This window comes from Bolinopsis microptera, chromosome 1 (assembly GCF_026151205.1).
Source record: "Bolinopsis microptera isolate Bmic1 chromosome 1, MBARI_Bmic_1.0, whole genome shotgun sequence".
NCBI classification, from domain to species: domain Eukaryota; kingdom Metazoa; phylum Ctenophora; class Tentaculata; order Lobata; family Bolinopsidae; genus Bolinopsis; species Bolinopsis microptera.
In genome coordinates this window covers 11,665,468-11,684,095 of record NC_087072.1, presented here as the reverse complement: position 1 = coordinate 11,684,095, position 18,628 = coordinate 11,665,468, and the positions used below count along the sequence as shown (strand labels likewise).

The window sequence follows — 18,628 nt, the reverse complement described above, 5'->3', positions numbered from 1 at the left end:
TCTTTGATATTTTTCTAAAAGACAGTTGAAACCAATTTTAACCGATTTATTTTCGTTAAATGCTCCCCTGGCGAAAAACTGTCTCGATCACGTAATATATCCATATAAGAAAGTTAGTATAATTTCTCGTTAGGGTTAGACTTAGAGATTCAGCATATGCTTTTGTTAAAGATTGTGTTAGGGTTAGAGTTGTAGGTAAAGGTTTATAACCTACCAGGACGCGCGCCGAGTTGGACTCGTCGACGGTCCTGATATTTGGAACAAATATTTTACGAGTATCACCCATTAAGGTTAGAGTTGGGATCAGATTACTAGGATTTCGAATAGTCATTCAGGGCCACCAAGAGAAGTTGTTTAAAAAGTCACGTGACAGTCGAGTGTAGAGTGATTAATCATCTTCCTAATTTGTGGCCTTCATAACTCATATGCTCCGGCCTCCCCCAACACATGCTTTAAAAAGTCACGTGACAGTGGAGTGTAGAGTTATCACCATCCCCAATATATGCTTAAAAAAGTCACGTGACAGTCGAGTGTAGAGCTGCTTTAGCTTTTGAGTTAGAAGATACGGGTTGAAACAACTAGTTTTTTTGACGTTTTAAAAATTAATCTTGTACAATGTACATGGCCTTAAAACAACGTTTATAGGGGTCGTTCACATATTACGTAATCATTTTTTGGAACATTTTTACCCCCTCTGTAATCAACCGTAATAAAGACCCGACCCCCTCCCCCCTTCTGACAGAAATATTACGTAATCTTGGCCAGACCCCCCCCCCCCCCCCCCCTTTGACTTTTTCCCTTGGAAACACTTTTCTTTACGTTTGATGCTACACTGATCATAATGAGCCGAAATCATTGTTATTAATATTATATCCGGCCAAGCGCCTGTCAAACTACTTAGTACTTACTATAGTTGGATATCCGATTAATTTCTAAATTTTATCACTATCAGAGTGAAATTGAGTAGAATTTGAATTAAAATATTGTCAAATTGTTATTATTCTACAGGGCAAAATATAAAATGTTTATTACGTAATCGACAACCAAACCCCCCCCCCCCCCCCCCCCCCGTTATCAACCGTAAGCATTTGGAAACCCCCTCCCCCTCGGCTGATTACGTAATATGTGAACGACCCCATATATTACTATAAAAACAATAGAAATGTAATTGTAATTATTTTGATATTGTAGTGGGATTGCTGTATGAATCTATTTACAATTAATTTATAATAATTAGTTAGAGCGATTAAACTTAACTTTGATCTCCGGTCGCTGTATGATGTAATAAGCGATATGTATTAATGACTTTTGTCACCTTTTAAATAAACTCCATAAATTTCGAAATTATAAAAGCAACTGATCAAATTATCAATCAAATAATCTCAAACAGTGTGACCATCGGAATCGATTATTATGAAATTATCAAAAATAAAAAGATAATTCAAATTCATGTAAGTATAGGGTCTAAATTACGGCATACAAAATGTCCATGATTGACGAATGTGCACCGCAACTAATATTAAAGAATTAAAGGGGGTCTGCAAGCACATTTACATTACATTGACGATTACATAAATACATTACATTGACGATTGTATTAGGAAAGGTTTTCAGAGCTGGTACCACGGAACACCTCTTAGACTTAGTGAAAGGCAGCTAACTTTAAATTCTGGTAAATGGATAAACGTAGTCTAGTAAATCCAAACATTACATCCAAACTGGGTGTATTAGATTGGGAAATATGGTAGTATTTGAAGGGATATTTTACACTTCCGACAGCTGTCACGTTAGAAGCTAAAAATGGGTTAGGAGCCATCCATAAAATTAAATTACGTCCATCAATTTGTTTAATTTTCAAACCCCCCTATCGTCCACTTAAGTCGCAAATTTCAAAACCTTCCCCCCGGGGTTTTGAAATTTGGAAGGTTTTGAAATTGGCCCCCCCCCCCACTTTGGACGTTCATCAGGTAACTTAGGTAATTCCATAAAGGTAATTCCACACTCCACAGCTGCCACGATGTAAGGCTTAAAGCTACAAGGTGAGAGGCACTATATCTCGTTGTTAAAAAAGGCGAGATAAGAAATCAGATAAGAAGCAAATTAAACAAACGTATGCTATCATGTGGTGCCCCCCCCCCCCCCCACTCAATCGTCATGTGGACGTCCCTTTTACCCTCTCCCAGTCCCCTTACCCTCTCATGTAGACGTCCCTTTTACCCTCTCCCAGTCCCCTTACCCTCTCATGTGGACGTCCCTTTTACCCTCTCCCAGTCCCCTTACCCTCCGCAAAATCGAAAAAAAAAACCCTCCCCCATATCCGATCTTTAAGTATAGCTATCCGATGGACGTAATTTGTGGATTGCCCCTTATTCGTTTCTGCTAGCTAATTCAAGAACCTATTTAAATTATAATACAGTCACGTCAAACAAAATGTTATGCAACCGCCAATGTAATGTAGGCATGTTCGTAAACTTTGTTAGTTTGCAACACCCAATTTTTCGCTTTAAAGAGGCTACTAGATCGACTATAGTAATTATAGCTATATAGTAGGATTTCAGCATCAATAAAACCTGTCAGAACAGAATATTAAAATATCACGACCGGATTCTTGAAAATATGAGAATTTCTGCTGAAAGTTTAAGAATAATCATCAATTTTAACAGAAGATCAAGACGCTGTCAATGAATTTGCTTTTGAACTTAACTAAATCACTATGAAAACGATTCTGTTTGAATTTTGAAATGCTAAACTTCCAACGCCCCGTCTACCAAGTGAGTATTAAGTTGCTAAGTGTAATTGTTATATAGTCTTATGAATAACATAGTGCAGTTAAAAGTTCATTCGAAGTACTCTCAAATGAAAAGAAAAAACAAACGAAGGGGCCGCTCTGTCAAGTCTAGCAAACGAAGCTAAGGGGCCGCTCTGTTTAGTCTAGCAAACGAAGAAGCCGCTCTGTCAAGTCTAGCAAACAAAGGGGCCGCTCTGTAAAGTCTAGCAAACGAAGGGGCCGCTCTGTCAAGTCTAGCAAACGAAGGGGCCGCTCTGTCAAGTCTAGGAAACGAAGAAGCCGCTTTGTCAAGTCTAGCAAACGAAGAAGCCGCTCTGTCAAGTCTAGCAAACGAAGAAGCCGCTCTGTCAAGTCTAGCAAACGAAGAAGCCGCTCTGTCAAGTCTAGCAAACGAAGAAGCCGCTCTGTCAAGTCTAGCAAACGAAGAAGCCGCTCTGTCAAGTCTAGCAAACGGTTTCCACCGCAAGTATGAGCTCTTCCAGCCCGTAGATGGTAAACTCAGCTTCCTGGCTCTCAGACACCTCCCGGTTCCTTGTTATAAAGACGTAGTTCTGCGGCGCGTTCGGAAGCGTCCTCGTCAGAATGCGGGCGTCCGCGAGCGTTGTGTGTGGAAACGCCTGCGGGAGTGGAATTTATATTTGGCTAAGAAGTATGTACATATATAACTATCACAATGCTAGCAAGCAACATTGCATTTCGACTCATCAGAAGGTTTATTTGCAGTATATAATTTGACCAAAACCCATAATTGGGTAGAGTGGACCGCTGCCTGTGTCTCTATTTCCCAAACAAAAGGAAATGATATTAATTTGAATAACCGTCCGCAAATGAAAAATGAGACCGAGGATGAAATCGGTCGCTCGTTTTAAAAACTTGATTTTTGACAAAGAAACAACTTTTAAAATCGATTTAACACCATTAATATAAGAAGTAAAGGCGAGCAACCGATTTCATTCTCGGTATCGGGTATCATTTGGGAACGGTCATTTAAATTAACATCATTTCTTTTTTTGGAAAAAGACGCCATGGTTCACTCTACCTAATGTTGGGGTTTGGTAAAAAGTAGTAAATTATGAGTTATCATAAATGACACTGACCCTTATTGCTCCCAGATTTGACTTGGAACCGTCACTGTGCTGCATCGTTATTGTTACTGTCTGAAATCGCATGTTGTTAATATAACCACATTGAACTGTAATAGTAAAATATATACATCATTATATACACTGTGCAGCTCAGGGTACTTATACTTGTTATTTTGATAAACAAAGTTGCACAAAATCTGCTTTTCAAAAGAACTGGAATAGACCTTTTTTTGGTTTTAATCAAGAGTAACCTAATTGAGTTACACTTAGTCGCGCTCGCAGCATCTTCATTAGTTTTATTACCATGTTCTATATTTCAGTTTGTAGTCATCTCATGTTGAAAAGTAAAAGTTTCAAAATTTACGAATTTGCCAACCCGCAACAATATCGATTATCTAGTTGATAAAATGAAGTAGGTTGTTCACTTGACAGAGATACTGGTCTAGAAGATACCCCACCCCCCCCCCCCCCCCCCAGATACTGTGTAGAACCCCCCCCCCCCTCTGTAAGAAAGAGCTTGCTCTGTGCCCAGAGGCACATATTAGGTGCGATGGGTGCGGGATCGCACAATTTACCGTTTTCCGCACATTTCCGCATAATTTATTGTTTTCCGCACATTTCGTAATTTTCTGCATATTTCCGCATAATCTAGCATTTTCCGCGTAATTTCGCATAATTTTGAAATTTTCGCGTTAAGATTTTCGAGTGTAAAAACCAAAGTTGTTAAAAGTCGGGCCCTTTTAGGACCGTGACTCAGGCCCTTTCGGGACCGTACCCTGACCCAGGCCCTTTCGGGACCGTGACCCAGGCCCTTTTGGAACTCATACCTAGGCCACGTGACCCAGTTACCACGTGACCCAGGCCCTTTTGGGACCCTGACCCAGGCCCTTTCGGGACCGTGACCCAGGCCCTTTTGGAACTCATGCCTAGGCCACGTGACCCGGTTACCACGTGACCCAGGCCCTTTAGGAACCGTGACCCAGGCCCTTTTGGAACTCATACCTAGGCCACGTGACCCAGTTACCACGTGACCCAGGCCCTTTTGGGACCCTGACCCAGGCCCTTTCGGGACCGTGACCCAGGCCCTTTTGGAACTAATGCCTAGGCCACGTGACCCGGTTACCACGTGACCCAGGCCCTTTAGGAACCGTGACCCAGGCCCTTTCGGGACCGTTACCCAGGCCCTTTCGGGACCGTGACCGAGACCATTTCAATATTCGTACTTCGATTATAGTGTATCAGTTATCATTCGTAACTTCAACTTGAAGTTGTTGAGTAGATTCCATGATCCAAAGTAGGTGATAATAGAAGAAGTAGGTAAAGGGTAATGAGCTCTATTCGTTGTAGCGTTGGGTTTATAATGGGCTTAATGGATCTTGGATCAAATGGTTCACAAGTACTGACGATCAATGCCAACAAGCGTGTCACATATTTGCGATCACGCATGCGATCTGATCGACTATATCAAGAGGCGTCTTCAAATAACTGTCTCCTGATCTCTACCAGATCAAGTCACTGTTCTCACTTCTCAGATAACTGAATCTCAATATAGGTTCAATCATGGTTTTAGTAAAGAACGACACCCTCAGTAACACATAAACAGACCTATTTTTGATAAGAGCGGCGGTTATACGTTTAGAATTTCCAAAGTCCTTGAGAAAATGCAAAAGAAAACCGCACAATTCCCGCACAAATTTCGAAAAATCGCCGCACATTTGCCGCATAATTGGTAAAAATTTACCGCACCTTACCGCACATTTTACCTTTATAGTCGGGTGCGGTACCGCATAATTTCGATTTTTTTTACCGCACCTAATATGTGCCTCTGTCTGTGCCTACCGCAAGGGGCTTATGAGTGTTTGGCATTGAATATTTCTTTTCAAAATTGTCCAAATTTTAACACTGTTTTATTGATTTTGACCACAAATGAATTGATCGACCCGATAAAGGCCAAGTGTTCTGAAAAAAGTTTCATTTTTTTGCAATCATCCGTTAACTTAGCATATCCTGTTTCACATTTCCTAGCTTGGATAAAGACATGTATAATGGATATCCGAATTAGGTTTTTCATTCTATAATTGTAACAAATTTGGTAAAAGTTTCAAATTATAAAGTTAAATATTACTCTGTCTGCGTGCTGTGGTGTGTTTAATAAAACTCTCCTAAACTTACTTTAGGAAAACTTGTCTCAATCGTCATCCTCTGGTGGTATGATTTGTCCTTCAGGGAAGAGGCTATACTAACAAAGTCCGAAAGTTAACGTGAAAACCTCTGCTAGACTGGTTACGAGTGTGGCTACAATAGAAGGTAACATACAACGTGTCCCAAAAAAAGGCGGCGAAATGATCATTTATTATTTACAGTGGCTGTAGGTTATGATCATTTATTATTTACAGTGGCTGTAGGTTATGATCATTTATTATTTACAGTGGCTGTAGGTTATGACTTATGACCTTCCAAGACCGTTAAACAAATTCGCCGTTATTCATTTGAGAAGGGCGTGGCAGCCCCATGATGTTTTTTACAAGTTTTCCTTCCAATGGCTAGCGCTTGGTCTCAAAGTGAGGATTTATCCTTAATTTCGTGTCCCACATTTGGTTCATTTTAATAAATCTTAAGACACATTTAGAAATGATTTTGTATAATGCTTAACAGAATAAACAGTGGAATCAGTCACACAAAAACGCGGAAATTCAACTGACAGTTCACGAGAGATAAGATAAGAGAGAGAGATAAGAGCAACTTAGTATGGATTATCTGAGGAGGAAAATAATGACACTGATAGCAGATGGTGAGTAAATGCTTCGATTTTGAGAGTCCCAAAAACAAAGGTCATGTGAAGCACATCTTAACAAAGTCCTGAAAATATAACAGACACGAAATTAAGAGTACAACTATTGTAGTGAAGTGAATTTACAGTGGCACGCAATACACATGATAGTAAAGGAGCCCTTAGTATTACATACTACATATTGAGCTTATCAATTATATAGCAAGTATGAAGTATCACTGTACGGGCACGTCGTAATAAATGGTCGTCGAAATTTAGTGGGTTCGTTGGGGGGGGGGGGGGGGGGGGGAAGGGGGGGGGGGGGGGCATATTAAAGTACACTGTACAGGGTGACCCAGAAGTAACTACCCAGTACCCACACGCAACCCTTTAATAACTAAAGTCGACGAAACTTACCTCGACGTGGACTACATCCTTTCCCTGCACAGAAAGTGGTAGCGCTACTAGAGAACAAGCACGAACCTTCTAGAAGTCCTAAGTGCCACCCGTGGAAGACTTATGATTTTGCACCAGCAGCGATCTGAACTAAAGGACAATTTGAGTTACAGATGTAACCGCACGCGGAATGGAAGTTGCACTGCTACCCTCACTACAGATAAGGACAGAACTCAGAAGCCTTCTCCTTAGGTTAAACTGCCCACACAACCCATCCTGATAGGCCGTTTAAGAAAGCGGTCCATTGTTCAATAACAAGCGAATCACAAATCAATAACGATATGACGTTTGTGACAAGTATCTGAACAATAACAACACTGATTTCACCTACTGTTCGATTTCTTAATCCATTGTATGTCTACTGGTCAACTTTATGTCCTCTGGTAAACTTTATGTCGTTTGGTCAAGTTTTATATGTCTACTGGTCAACTTCGATATACGTTTTCGGACTCCGACTCATTTCGCCAGTATTCTTCAGGATCCGGAGTTCACTCGGAAATGGTGGAGGGGTTTCACAGAGGTTTCAATACCAATTTGAATCAAATTACAATATACCGGTGGTTCTTAGTTGTGCATAGGCTAATTGATTGGTTCCCCAATGTGAGCTTCTCTAATTTCCCTAATTGCTTCAAGCTTGCATGTAAATTACTTGATGACGTATATGGTGGTCATATGACAACTTACCCAAAGTCTGGCAGCCGACTATTCATATATTTGTTGTTATTGATATTTTTGGTGCAGTAAAAATTATCGATTAGGGATTTCAAATTCTTACAACGTTGTCCTCATTGTTGAATAAAATCCAAAATTTCTACAGTACAAAGCTGGATGACGAAGAGAAATTAAAACATAACTGATTTTTTAAATTTCCTCGAACAAAGCTTTCGACTAGGGTTTCTAGTATTATATAATATACACATAACATAGAAATATATATAGATATTATATTTCAGTATCGAATTGTTACATACTTTACAAAATGCAATGGCAGTAGAACACACAAACCCTGAAGAAATGAAGATTAACGGTAAAAGGACTGTCCAACACAATATGTATATTATATACACACTCGTGGTGTGTACAGTAGTAACTTATCTAATAACAGGAGTACAACTGAGTTAGGAGGCCCTGTTTAGCGAGTATTGCTTGCGGAGTACAGCTGAGTTAAGAGGCCCCGTTCAGCTTGCGGAGTACAGCTGAGTTAAGAGGCCATGTTTAGCACTATACAGTACACACTTGCACTGTAACACACAATAACAAGTATTGCGTGCGGAGTGTAGATAAAATTAACACATATGCTACAATATGTCAACACAATATGTTAGAGCTAGCTTCGTGCCGGCAGAACAAGGTAGAAGATGCGTTAAATCAGGAGATATTTACAAACCTCTAGTTACCTTCAATATTGTAATAGTAAGTGTATCATTTTATCAATGGGACGGAAATTGAAGGACGCGGTGGTTATTTAACGAGATATTCAGGTTTTTATCGGCCAAAAGGTCAAGACTTTATCCGGACAATTTTAGAAATCTAGTTTTTACCAACAGCAATTACAAATATTTTAAAGAAGTTGTGAGCGTATCCTGAAAATTTTAGATTTTGAATAAGATTTTTGTTTTCTTTTTCCTAAAATGAGAGAGATCATTTCTTATTTATTAATAATATTGATAACATGAGCTAAATGTCGGTGAAAATTCTGGACCATGTCTCTAAATAATAGTGACAAAACTAATATAGCAATCTGAAATTCGGCCGGTATCCCGCATTTAAAAAAAATTGGGCTTAATAATAATTGGAACTTGTTGTCGCTGAGCTGAAACTGTGAAAGATAAAACAATAATTAGGTTCATGAATTTCGACAAAATGATAGTATTTTGGAATAAGGTTACGTCGTGCAGAAGGGATCTTAGCAACAAATACAAGCTGCGCCTCAGAAATGATTTGCGTGCACTGCCGTCAAAATTTATCCGCATTTCCGATATTTTAGGATATAAACATCTTGCCAGAATTTAAGCGTGCGCATTTTCCGCGCATCACTTGCAAATTTAGAGAGAGAGAGAGAGAGAGAGAGAGAGAGAGAGAGAGAGAGAGAGAGAGAGAGAGAGAGAGAGAGAGAGAGAGAGAGAGAGAGTGTGTGTGTGTGTTCCACCATATGGAGAGGCATTAGCATCATTCGAAGCATTTGAGATCGATTCCGAATGTCACTTTGCTAAAAAGTCTAGAAAAAGAGACATGATATTAACCAAGGAGATGAAGGCAACTCTCTTGCCGGTGAGGGAACTCTCTCGTATCGTATTATAAAGAGCACACCACTCATTATTGGAACCATATGTTTATAATCAATATATGCCACCAAGGTGACATATAGTCGAAAAGCAGGGATCAGAGTATTTAAAATATCGTACTCGCACGTTGTGCCTGGCTTATTTTGATGTCTCATATGATTTGGTAAAGTTATTACTAGGGTGTTACTAGAGTGTTACTAGGGTGTTACTAGGTACATTTGGTAAAGGGGGCGTCCAATAGCTACGTTTGAGTGAATATTTCAAATGGGTTTCGTTATAAACGGTCATTATTGTTCGGACAATGAGAAGGTCTGCCCTTTTCGATTGGTGAATGTAAGTAAATTAAACAAGGTTTGAGAAAGATTAAGTTTTAAAATCATTGCATCTATGAACACTGAACAGTGGTTGTCAAGAAGTTGAATATATAAAATCTCCTTTTCTGGCCAGGGGAGTATCCTGATAACCATTGCCACCGCTGGTGTTATTCTCAACACATTGGAACTGTACTTCCTGATATTTCGTATTCGACTCCCTGCTAATCAGGTTACACATATCAATTTCATATAGATAACAATTAAATCACCAGCCGTTACTCGCCAAACTATGGTGTGGATGGGAGAGATAGTACTGCATTGGAATTTAAAGGAAAAAGACATGGATACCGTATAGCAATAATGATTGCGCTGTTTTAACAGTAGCAATAATGATTGCGCTGTTGTAACAGTTGCAGTAATTATTGCGCTGTTTTAACAGTTGCAGTAATTGTTGCGCTGTTTTAAAGGACCAGTTAACTGAAAAATTTGTAGTCTCCAATTTGGCTAAGATTTAAATCAGTTGTGACAAACTGGTAAAGTATCGTATCGCCGAAAGAACCAACTCTCTAGCGTACGTGTAACGCGTGTTATTGCAATAATAAGCTGTGGCCTCGTGACGTCACGAAGTGCCTCAGTGCGCGCTGCAGCATAGCGTAATACGTTGCAAATGTTTATCGTTGTCAATAAAACACGTGTAACTCACTCAAATTTTAGAATTATGACTATTACCCTAGCTCTAGTTCTCCAAAATCCTTATAGTCTTGGCTATCACCTTGTTGTTGTTGTTGCTTTGTTACCGCTACTCCTACTCTTCATTAACCTCCAGAACACACGGCATGTCCATTTTCTACCTGTAAAATACAGTCACGCGAGCTCCTCAGAGCCTCTGCGCACGCAATGAGGGACTTCGTGACGTCATCACCAAAATAATACAAACGCTATTTACACGCGTTAGAGAGCAGTTAGAGATTTAGGAATTTCGACTCGTTGCTTAGTTTGCTATTTGTCACAATCTGTCAAAATATGAGGATAACTTTTTTTTCAGTTAACTGGTCCTTTAACAGTAGCAATAATGATTGCGCTGTTGTAACAGTTGCAGTAATGATTGCGCTGTTTTAACAGTAGCAATAATGATTGCGCTGTTGTAACAATTGCAGTAATGATTGCGCTGTTTTAACAGTAGCAATAATGATTGCGCTGTTTTAACAGTTGCAGTAATTATTGCGCTGTTTTAACAGTAGCAATAATGATTGCGCTGTTGTAACAATTGCAGTAATGATTGCGCTGTTTTAACAGTAGCAATAATGATTGCGCTGTTTTAACAGTTGCAGTAATTATTGCGCTGTTTTAACAGTAGCAATAATGATTGCGCTGTTGTAACAATTGCAGTAATGATTGCGCTGTTTTAACAGTAGCAATAATGATTGCGCTGTTGTAACAGTTGCAATAATGATTGCGCTGTTTTGACAGTAGCAATAATAACAATCCCTTTTCGCAGAACATATTCCTAATGAACGTAGCAGCGAGTGACGTGGCAATGTCTCTAAGTGGTGTGCTCCGGGGTGCTGGTATGATCTCCACTCGCTTCATCGGAGTGAACCCTAGCACGGGTCATGTGACCTGGTTTTGTGAGATGTATGAGGAGCTGATTCAACTGATCAGTAACTCGGGGGTTATTGTCCTGCTTCCACTAACCATTGATCGGTATATTGCTGTCCTCTTCCCTATAAGACACAGATACGTCATGACGAGGAGACTCAGTCGAGTAATAACCGTTACGAGCTGGTTGCCGATATTTTGTATTTTGGTTAAAGATTTGGTGTCTTACAACATCCTTCACTCACTCAAGGTAACGTTACCATCTTTACTTTGCACTTTGTCCAATCATTTAATTAGCTCTCTTTTAAATAGAGTACGAATTAAGTTGGTTTTATTTTTATGTGATAATATTTCAGATTGAATACGACCCAAAGTACTTGCGCTGTGTCAGAATCGGATCATTTGTGGTACAAAGCTTTACAATAGTTCTACCATTCTTCCTCATCATAACAATGTATGTTGTTATTGCCTTCGAGATCACCAGGAACAGTCTACACAGTCGACGAATCCTCAAAACCTCAACTCTCGTAATATTTTCAGGGATCGTCGCTTATTTCCCTTCCTGCATTGCAAACATTTTTGACATGGCTATGAGCTACGAATTTGCTCAAGTCTTGACAGTAACTTTTTATTACATAAGTTGCGTTGTAAATCCAATGGTGTACTTCTGTATGCATCCTAGGGCCAAAATAGCTTTCAGTATTTGGGTAAGGGAACTACGAATATCACGAACTAGGAAAAAGGAAATCATAGATCTGTGTTCCTGTCATATTACTGGAGTAGCAGGGAGGGGTTGAGTGATATTGCTGGAGTAGCAGGGAGGGGTTGAGTGATATTACTGGAGTAGCAGGGAGGGGTTGAGACTTGAGTGATATTACTGGAGTAGCAGGGAGTTGAGTGATATATGAGCATATTACTCATTCCAGGGGTCTGTTATCAAAATTTTTGATTTCTTTTGTTTTAAACCTTTAAACCACGCCCGCTCAAAATTAAATTGGGCAACCTGCACAATTTCTATAGTCCATATCTTTGATAAAAGGACGTTCATTTTATATAACTTGCAAAATAAATAAAATTCAGTGTGCAAACGTTTGGGTTAGCGTGAGCTACGACAGAATTCTGTTGTCTGAAATTGAAATATTTATAATATTTTTGAGACCACGCCCATTAAGTATTAAATTGCTTTAAGAACATACTATAAAATCCATTTTACATGTTGAAATAGGTCATTGAATGCCCCATATGAATTCAAAAATAAAATTATCAAGCATTTTGTTTTACTCTTCACACGTGATAGAACACAACGAGCATGATGGGTGCACTGTGCAGCAAATCAGATACTCCATTCTTTAGATAAGTGTACACTGAAATCATTACAAAATACTTTTAAATACAAAAATTAACCTACATTCGAGAGGAAAAAAGAACTTCTCCATTTTTCCCCATAATTTTGGTCATCGAATTACGTATGTGACACCTTAATTGGACGCCCTAACATTGCATGTTTATTTACGCATACCAAGCTACTAGAAGCTCATACCAGGCTACTAGAGAATCATACTAGGCTACTAGAGGCCCCGACCAGGCTACTATCAACTCTCCTTTAATTCTGTGTATAGGAGGAGTCTATTTTTCTGCGCGCGATGCAAATTTTACCTTTTCTGTTCATAAAGAGATTGTAGATTCAGCGGAATGACATGCTGAGTGTCGCCCAGTAACACCAGTTATGTGTTAACAACTTAGATTTAGTAGGTGATATCAATCAGAAATTTCAGTAATTTTCAGGAAAATTCTCGGCGGGTAGATACGGAAAAATATTTCCAGGTAGTATGAAATGTGGAGAAAAGTAGTTCCCAGGAAAAAGTTTAATTACCCACCCCCTCCTTATAATACTATCATAACCCCCCTTCGCGGCCCACTGTACCCCCCCCCCCCCCCCTCTGCATCTCAATCAGAAGCTCTGTATCTCTTCTAATTCTAATTATTATTATAATTCTAATTCTAAGTCTTATTCTAATTCTAATTCTAATTCTAATTCTAATTATTATTCTAATTCTAATTCCCATTGACCAGCAAGCCAGCTCAGATTTTTATAACAGCGCTTCATAAAAATCATTAAATCCATACCTTGGGGCTCTGATTGACCGCTTTGAGCTCTAGAGTACCGGATTTCATGGAACCGTCGTTATATTGCAGCGTGTTGTGATGCGAATCTAAGGGTTAAGTGCTAGCAGAGAGAATACACACTCAGAACAAGTTAAAAAAGGAAACCAGATTAAAAACATTGTGAGGTTGATTTGAAAATGAAAAAATCGCAAATTGAGACAGCAGTGAAATAGAAAAGCTGGGAAAAGCTCTCATTTGGAGTATAGAACTGAAATATCTGCTGTGTACGCTGGAAGAGATAGAATATGAAACTGAAATATCTGCTCTGCACGCTGGAAGAGATAGAATATGAAACAGGAAATATCTGCTCTGCACGCTGGAAGAGATAGAATATGAAACAGGAAATATCTGCTCTGCACGCTGGAAGAGATAGAGTATGAAACTAAAATATCTGCTCTGCACGCTGGAAGAGATAGAATATGAAACTAAAATATCTGCTCTGCACGCTGCCTCTTCACCAAAATACTTGGAATCCTTCTGTTTAACGTGAGTCAGTTTGTTCTGCGAGAGTGTCCTCATCCTTCCCTCGAACTCCACACTCCAATGTCTGTCCATTCCAGCAGAGGAGGGAGTAGCAGGTGAGTGAAGTTTGGGACGCGTTCTACTAGCACACGAGCCAGTAGAACCTTGCTTACTGAGGTTAAGATGAAGCGGAGTTGGGGCAGGCTGCACTGCATTCGGCTGAGTTGCCGGGATCATGGGGGGAGGTGGAGGGGGAAGCTCAGGGCTCAGGAGAGGGGCGGGAGGTGGTGGAATGTAATCGTCCTCCAGTGCCCTACTACTTCCTGCCACGGTTCCCGTGCTAATGATACTAAAGGGTCTGCTCGCTCGGCACTCAGTACTGGCGGAGCTGCTAGACCGTTTCAGACCAAAACTTTTCCGACTATCCTTTGAACCTCTCCGCTTGTGCAGCATGTTAGCTAAGCCTGAAGGGACGTGAAAACGACCTTTAGCAGGCTTTTGGGCCGGCATGGTCATAGTGGCAAGATCAAAGTGGTAAGGTCTGGGAATATCCTCAATTTTGCGTGGGAGAGAAGGTTGTCCGAGGGAAGAGTAAGGAGACTTGTCCACTTCTGAGAGGTCCACTGCCTTTATGCTATGTTTTGAGGTGGTCCGGTGGTGAGTGTGAGCAGTATCTATCAGACTGTGTTTGGAGGAATTGTTGGAGGTTGAAGTGAGGCGAGGAGGGAGAGGGGGACGACCTGAAGGTCCCGGAATTGCACCAGCTGTGGATGTGAGATAGTGAAACATGGTAGCACTGCAGAAAGACTGACAAAACACTGTACAAACAATGTAAGAACACTGACGGGATACTTACTGCACAAACACTATAAGAACACTTTACACTGACGGCTAACTTACTGCACAAACACTGTAAGAACACTTTACACTGACGGCTAACTTACTGCACAAACAACGTAAGAACACTGACGGCTAACTTACTGCACAAACAATGTAAGAACACTGACGGCTAACTTACTGCACAAACAATGTAAGAACACTGACGGCTAACTTACTGCACAAACACTGTAAGAACACTTTACACTGACGGCTAACTTACTGCACAAACAATGTAAGAACACTGACGGCTAACTTACTGCACAAACAATGTAAGAACACTGACGGCTAACTTACTGCACAAACAATGTAAGAACACTGACGGCTAACTTACTGCACAAACACTGTAAGAACACTTTACACTGACGGCTAACTTACTGCACAAACAATGTAAGAACACTGACGGCTAACTTACTGCACAAACAATGTAAGAACACTGACGGCTAACTTACTGCACAAACACTGTAAGAACACTTTACACTGACGGCTAACTTACTGCACAAACAATGTAAGAACACTAACGGCTAACTTACTGCACAAACACTATAAGAATACTTTACACTGACGGCTAACTTACTGCACAAACACTGTAAGAACACTTTACACTGACGGCTAACTTACTGCACAAACACTGTAAGAACACTGACGGCTAACTTACTGCACAAACAATGTAAGAACACTGGCGGCTAACTTACTGCACAAACACTTAATGATTAATTAATTAATTAATTATTTAATGATTGACGGGTTAATTACCTAGTGTGTTGTTGTCCATGTTGTAGTCGTTGTATTCTCTTTGTTGGTAGCTACCTCTGTCGTTTAGCACCGTGTTCTCTGTGACGGTGGTGTACGGTTGGTTCTCTCCTACATCGTTATCTAGAGTGGAATGTTCATTCATTTTGAGCATATATCTTCAAATGTTGGATGTCACCATGGCTGATTGACGAATACAACTTATCATAGCTACAATTGACTTACCATTGGCGGTTCCATTGAGGGGCTGAGTCTGACTGGGATACCCACTAGGAGTTGTAGTGTTAGTTTCTAGGTGTTACTAGGGTGTTACTAGGGTGTTACTAGGATACCCACTAGGAGTTGTAGTGTTAATTTCTAGGTGTTACTAGGGTGTTACTAGGGTGCTGGGTGTTACTAGGTGTTATAAGGATATCCACTAGGAGTTGTAGTGTTAATTTCTAGGTGTTACTACTAGGGTGTTACTAGGGTGCTGGGTGTTACTAGGGTGTTATAAGGATATCCACTAGGAGTTGTAGTGTTAATTTCTAGGTGTTACTAGGGTGTTACTAGGTGTTACTAGGGTGTTATAAGGATACCCACTAGGAGTTGTAGTGTTAATTTCTAGGTGTTACTAGGGTGTTACTAGGTGTTATAAGGATATCCACTAGGAGTTGTAGTGTTAATTTCTAGGTGTTACTACTAGGGTGTTACTAGGTGTTACTAGGGTGTTACTAGGGTGTTATAAGGATACCCACTAGGAGTTGTAGTGTTAATTTCTTGCAGGCTATATTATAAGCCAATAGATAATCATTACATCAGTACTGTAAGAATGATGGGGAGGATGGGGTTTGCAAACTATTAAAAACCATGCTTACAATTTTGCTCCGAAGCAATAGGCTTTTTATTATTGGTATTTTTGTTTTTTTTACCGTCCTTTTCGCTATTCTGGTTTATTCTCCAATCGACACCGCTGATATTTAAAATTATCCAAGTTTAGCTGAATTATTATATTTTAATATACACTTAAAAATAGACACACATTGAAATATACATTGATAAATTTAAAATTGCTCGTCCTTAAATTTGTGACACTATTGCACATTTATCAACTATACGCAGGTAATGATCGTGATAAAAGGGGAATAAAAGTGGCTGTTTAGCTAGAGGATGGTTCACATACACTAAAATAAGCTTTTAGATAATCACAGAATCTATATTGTACAGCCTACCATGGGATAAGCAAGTATTCAACTCTGAAATGATAATTACAATAAAACCCAGACTTACTGTGCCCCGATGTACAATGAATAGGGGTCTAGCAAAACTTAGCATGATGTAGAAACTTCATGGTTAATGTTCATTTATTGTTCTGCAAGCAAAATAAATTGAGCTAAATAGTTAAGTGTACAAAAACAACCTGAAATTGAAACAATAATTTAGAGCTTTTGCTAAACTGTATAAATGTAATCTAACTTACGCGGGGTTCTCCGATTTCTGCGTTCTCTGGAATGTAGGTCTGAGTTTAACATGCGTATACGGCAGCAGCGGGATGGGATCACTGATACCAACCACCGTTCGCCGAGCATCCATCTCCTCTGTAACCCGATGGAGCGCCGCGCCGCGCACCCGCAGGATCTAGCGTTACGCCATTTAAACCAGAGTTTACTCAATAGAGTTCGCACACAAGAAAGAAGCAGTTCATTCGGAGGTAATCTTCCAGATAAAGGTCAAAAATGAAGAACCCAGATTTGTACTATCAATTATAGCGTAAAATTCCATTTTAGTCAGGGCTGAAAAGGATTTCCTTACCTACGGAATATGGTACTTTAGGTATCCTTCAAAGAAACTAGACTTGACGCCAATTTTGGGTCACTTAAATGGCTCATAATTGGTCACGCCCTTTTCACCCAATTTTTTCCTGAAGGTCGTAGAGACTTTTTCTATACTGCAAACTGTTTGCAATGACCAAATTTGTATACAAGTTGTGAAGGAAGATATAGGGGGGGGGGGGGGGGGGGTTTTGACGGCGGGGATGTACTTTATATTAATTATTAATATACTTTAATATACCTATATCCCTATCTGTTTTAAGCCCTAAAAAGCCTCAAAGACCTCAAAAATGAGTATTTTCTGGCATATCCTCCATATACAAATTTGTATATAAATTTTGTCATTTCGAACAGTTTGCAGTGTATACGAAAAGTCCATCAGGAAAAAATCGGGTAATAGGTAAAACCCATGAAAAAGGCGTGGCCAATTATGAGCCGTTTTTAGTGACCCAAAATGAATCCCTAAAGTACCATATTCCGTTAAGACATCCTTTTGAACAGTCAGTGCCAGTGAACCTCAAAAATCGACTCTTTCGTCCCTGACTATTTGGGAAGTTTCCAATTTGATGGCAGTGAAAATTTGATCTTTAAAGTTTCAGTTGATTCGCATGTTTCATTGTTTCTTTTCCACTAAAATTCTATTGATAACTATTAATAATAACACACTGTATAATTATTATTATAAAGGAGTAGTTCTCCTATTGTAGGTTCACCTTATGAGGAGCAACTTTTGTTTGTATCTACATCTTTCATAGTGTATGATCAGTGAAACCGAAATGGCTCCTGCAAAATTAATCTATTTCAAAACGGTTCATTGTTTATAAAAATGATACAAGGATATAAAAATTTCAATTTTTTTAATATTGATACAATTAGCCAGATCAGCAAAATTGAAAAAATTCAAAAAGTTATCACTAAATGTCTTACTGTACCTCAATTATTTCAGAAATTTCTCTTTTGGGCAATTCCACCGTGACGGACACCACGATTTTGCTGTTTTTTAAAGTTCAAACGAATGTTGTACTCGAGATGTTGTTTATTTATCAGTTCCAACTGTTTATTCGTCCACATTTAACCTTTCTACAGGTTGTGTGAAAATTTCAGACCCCTACCATTATTACTTTCTGAGATAGCACCCCTGTGACGGACGCGACTTAAATATGACACTTTTTTTTGGGTGTCTACTCAGAAGGTACTCAAATTTATCTCAAAAAGTTATCTATTGTCTCTAATTTGGAATTACAATGATAGAAGAAGGTTTAG

General features: G+C 39.5%; 1 protein-coding gene across 4 annotated transcripts in view; it reads right to left on the bottom strand.

Annotated features, from left to right (window-relative positions):
• Positions 1 to 2,286: 2,286 nt before the first annotated feature.
• LOC134813106 (uncharacterized) overlaps positions 2,287 to 18,628 on the bottom strand; it is a 121,540-nt gene continuing 105,198 nt past the window's right edge. The window contains exons 8-14 of one of the 4 annotated variants that reach the window (XM_063822648.1): positions 17,014 to 17,039; positions 16,766 to 16,789; positions 15,780 to 15,823; positions 15,558 to 15,677; positions 13,425 to 13,510; positions 3,886 to 3,945; positions 2,287 to 3,405 (exon numbers count right to left, since the gene is read on the bottom strand). In XM_063822648.1, the coding sequence (XP_063678718.1) occupies positions 3,232 to 3,405; positions 3,886 to 3,945; positions 13,425 to 13,510; positions 15,558 to 15,677; positions 15,780 to 15,823; positions 16,766 to 16,789; positions 17,014 to 17,039 (534 nt within the window). In that variant the 3' untranslated portion in view covers positions 2,287 to 3,231. Of the gene's footprint in view, positions 3,406 to 3,885; positions 3,946 to 13,424; positions 13,511 to 13,921; positions 14,690 to 15,557; positions 15,678 to 15,779; positions 15,824 to 16,765; positions 16,790 to 17,013; positions 17,040 to 18,628 lie in introns of all 4 variants that reach the window. The other 3 variants (XM_063821137.1, XM_063823448.1, XM_063821899.1) reach the window with 3 other exon arrangements.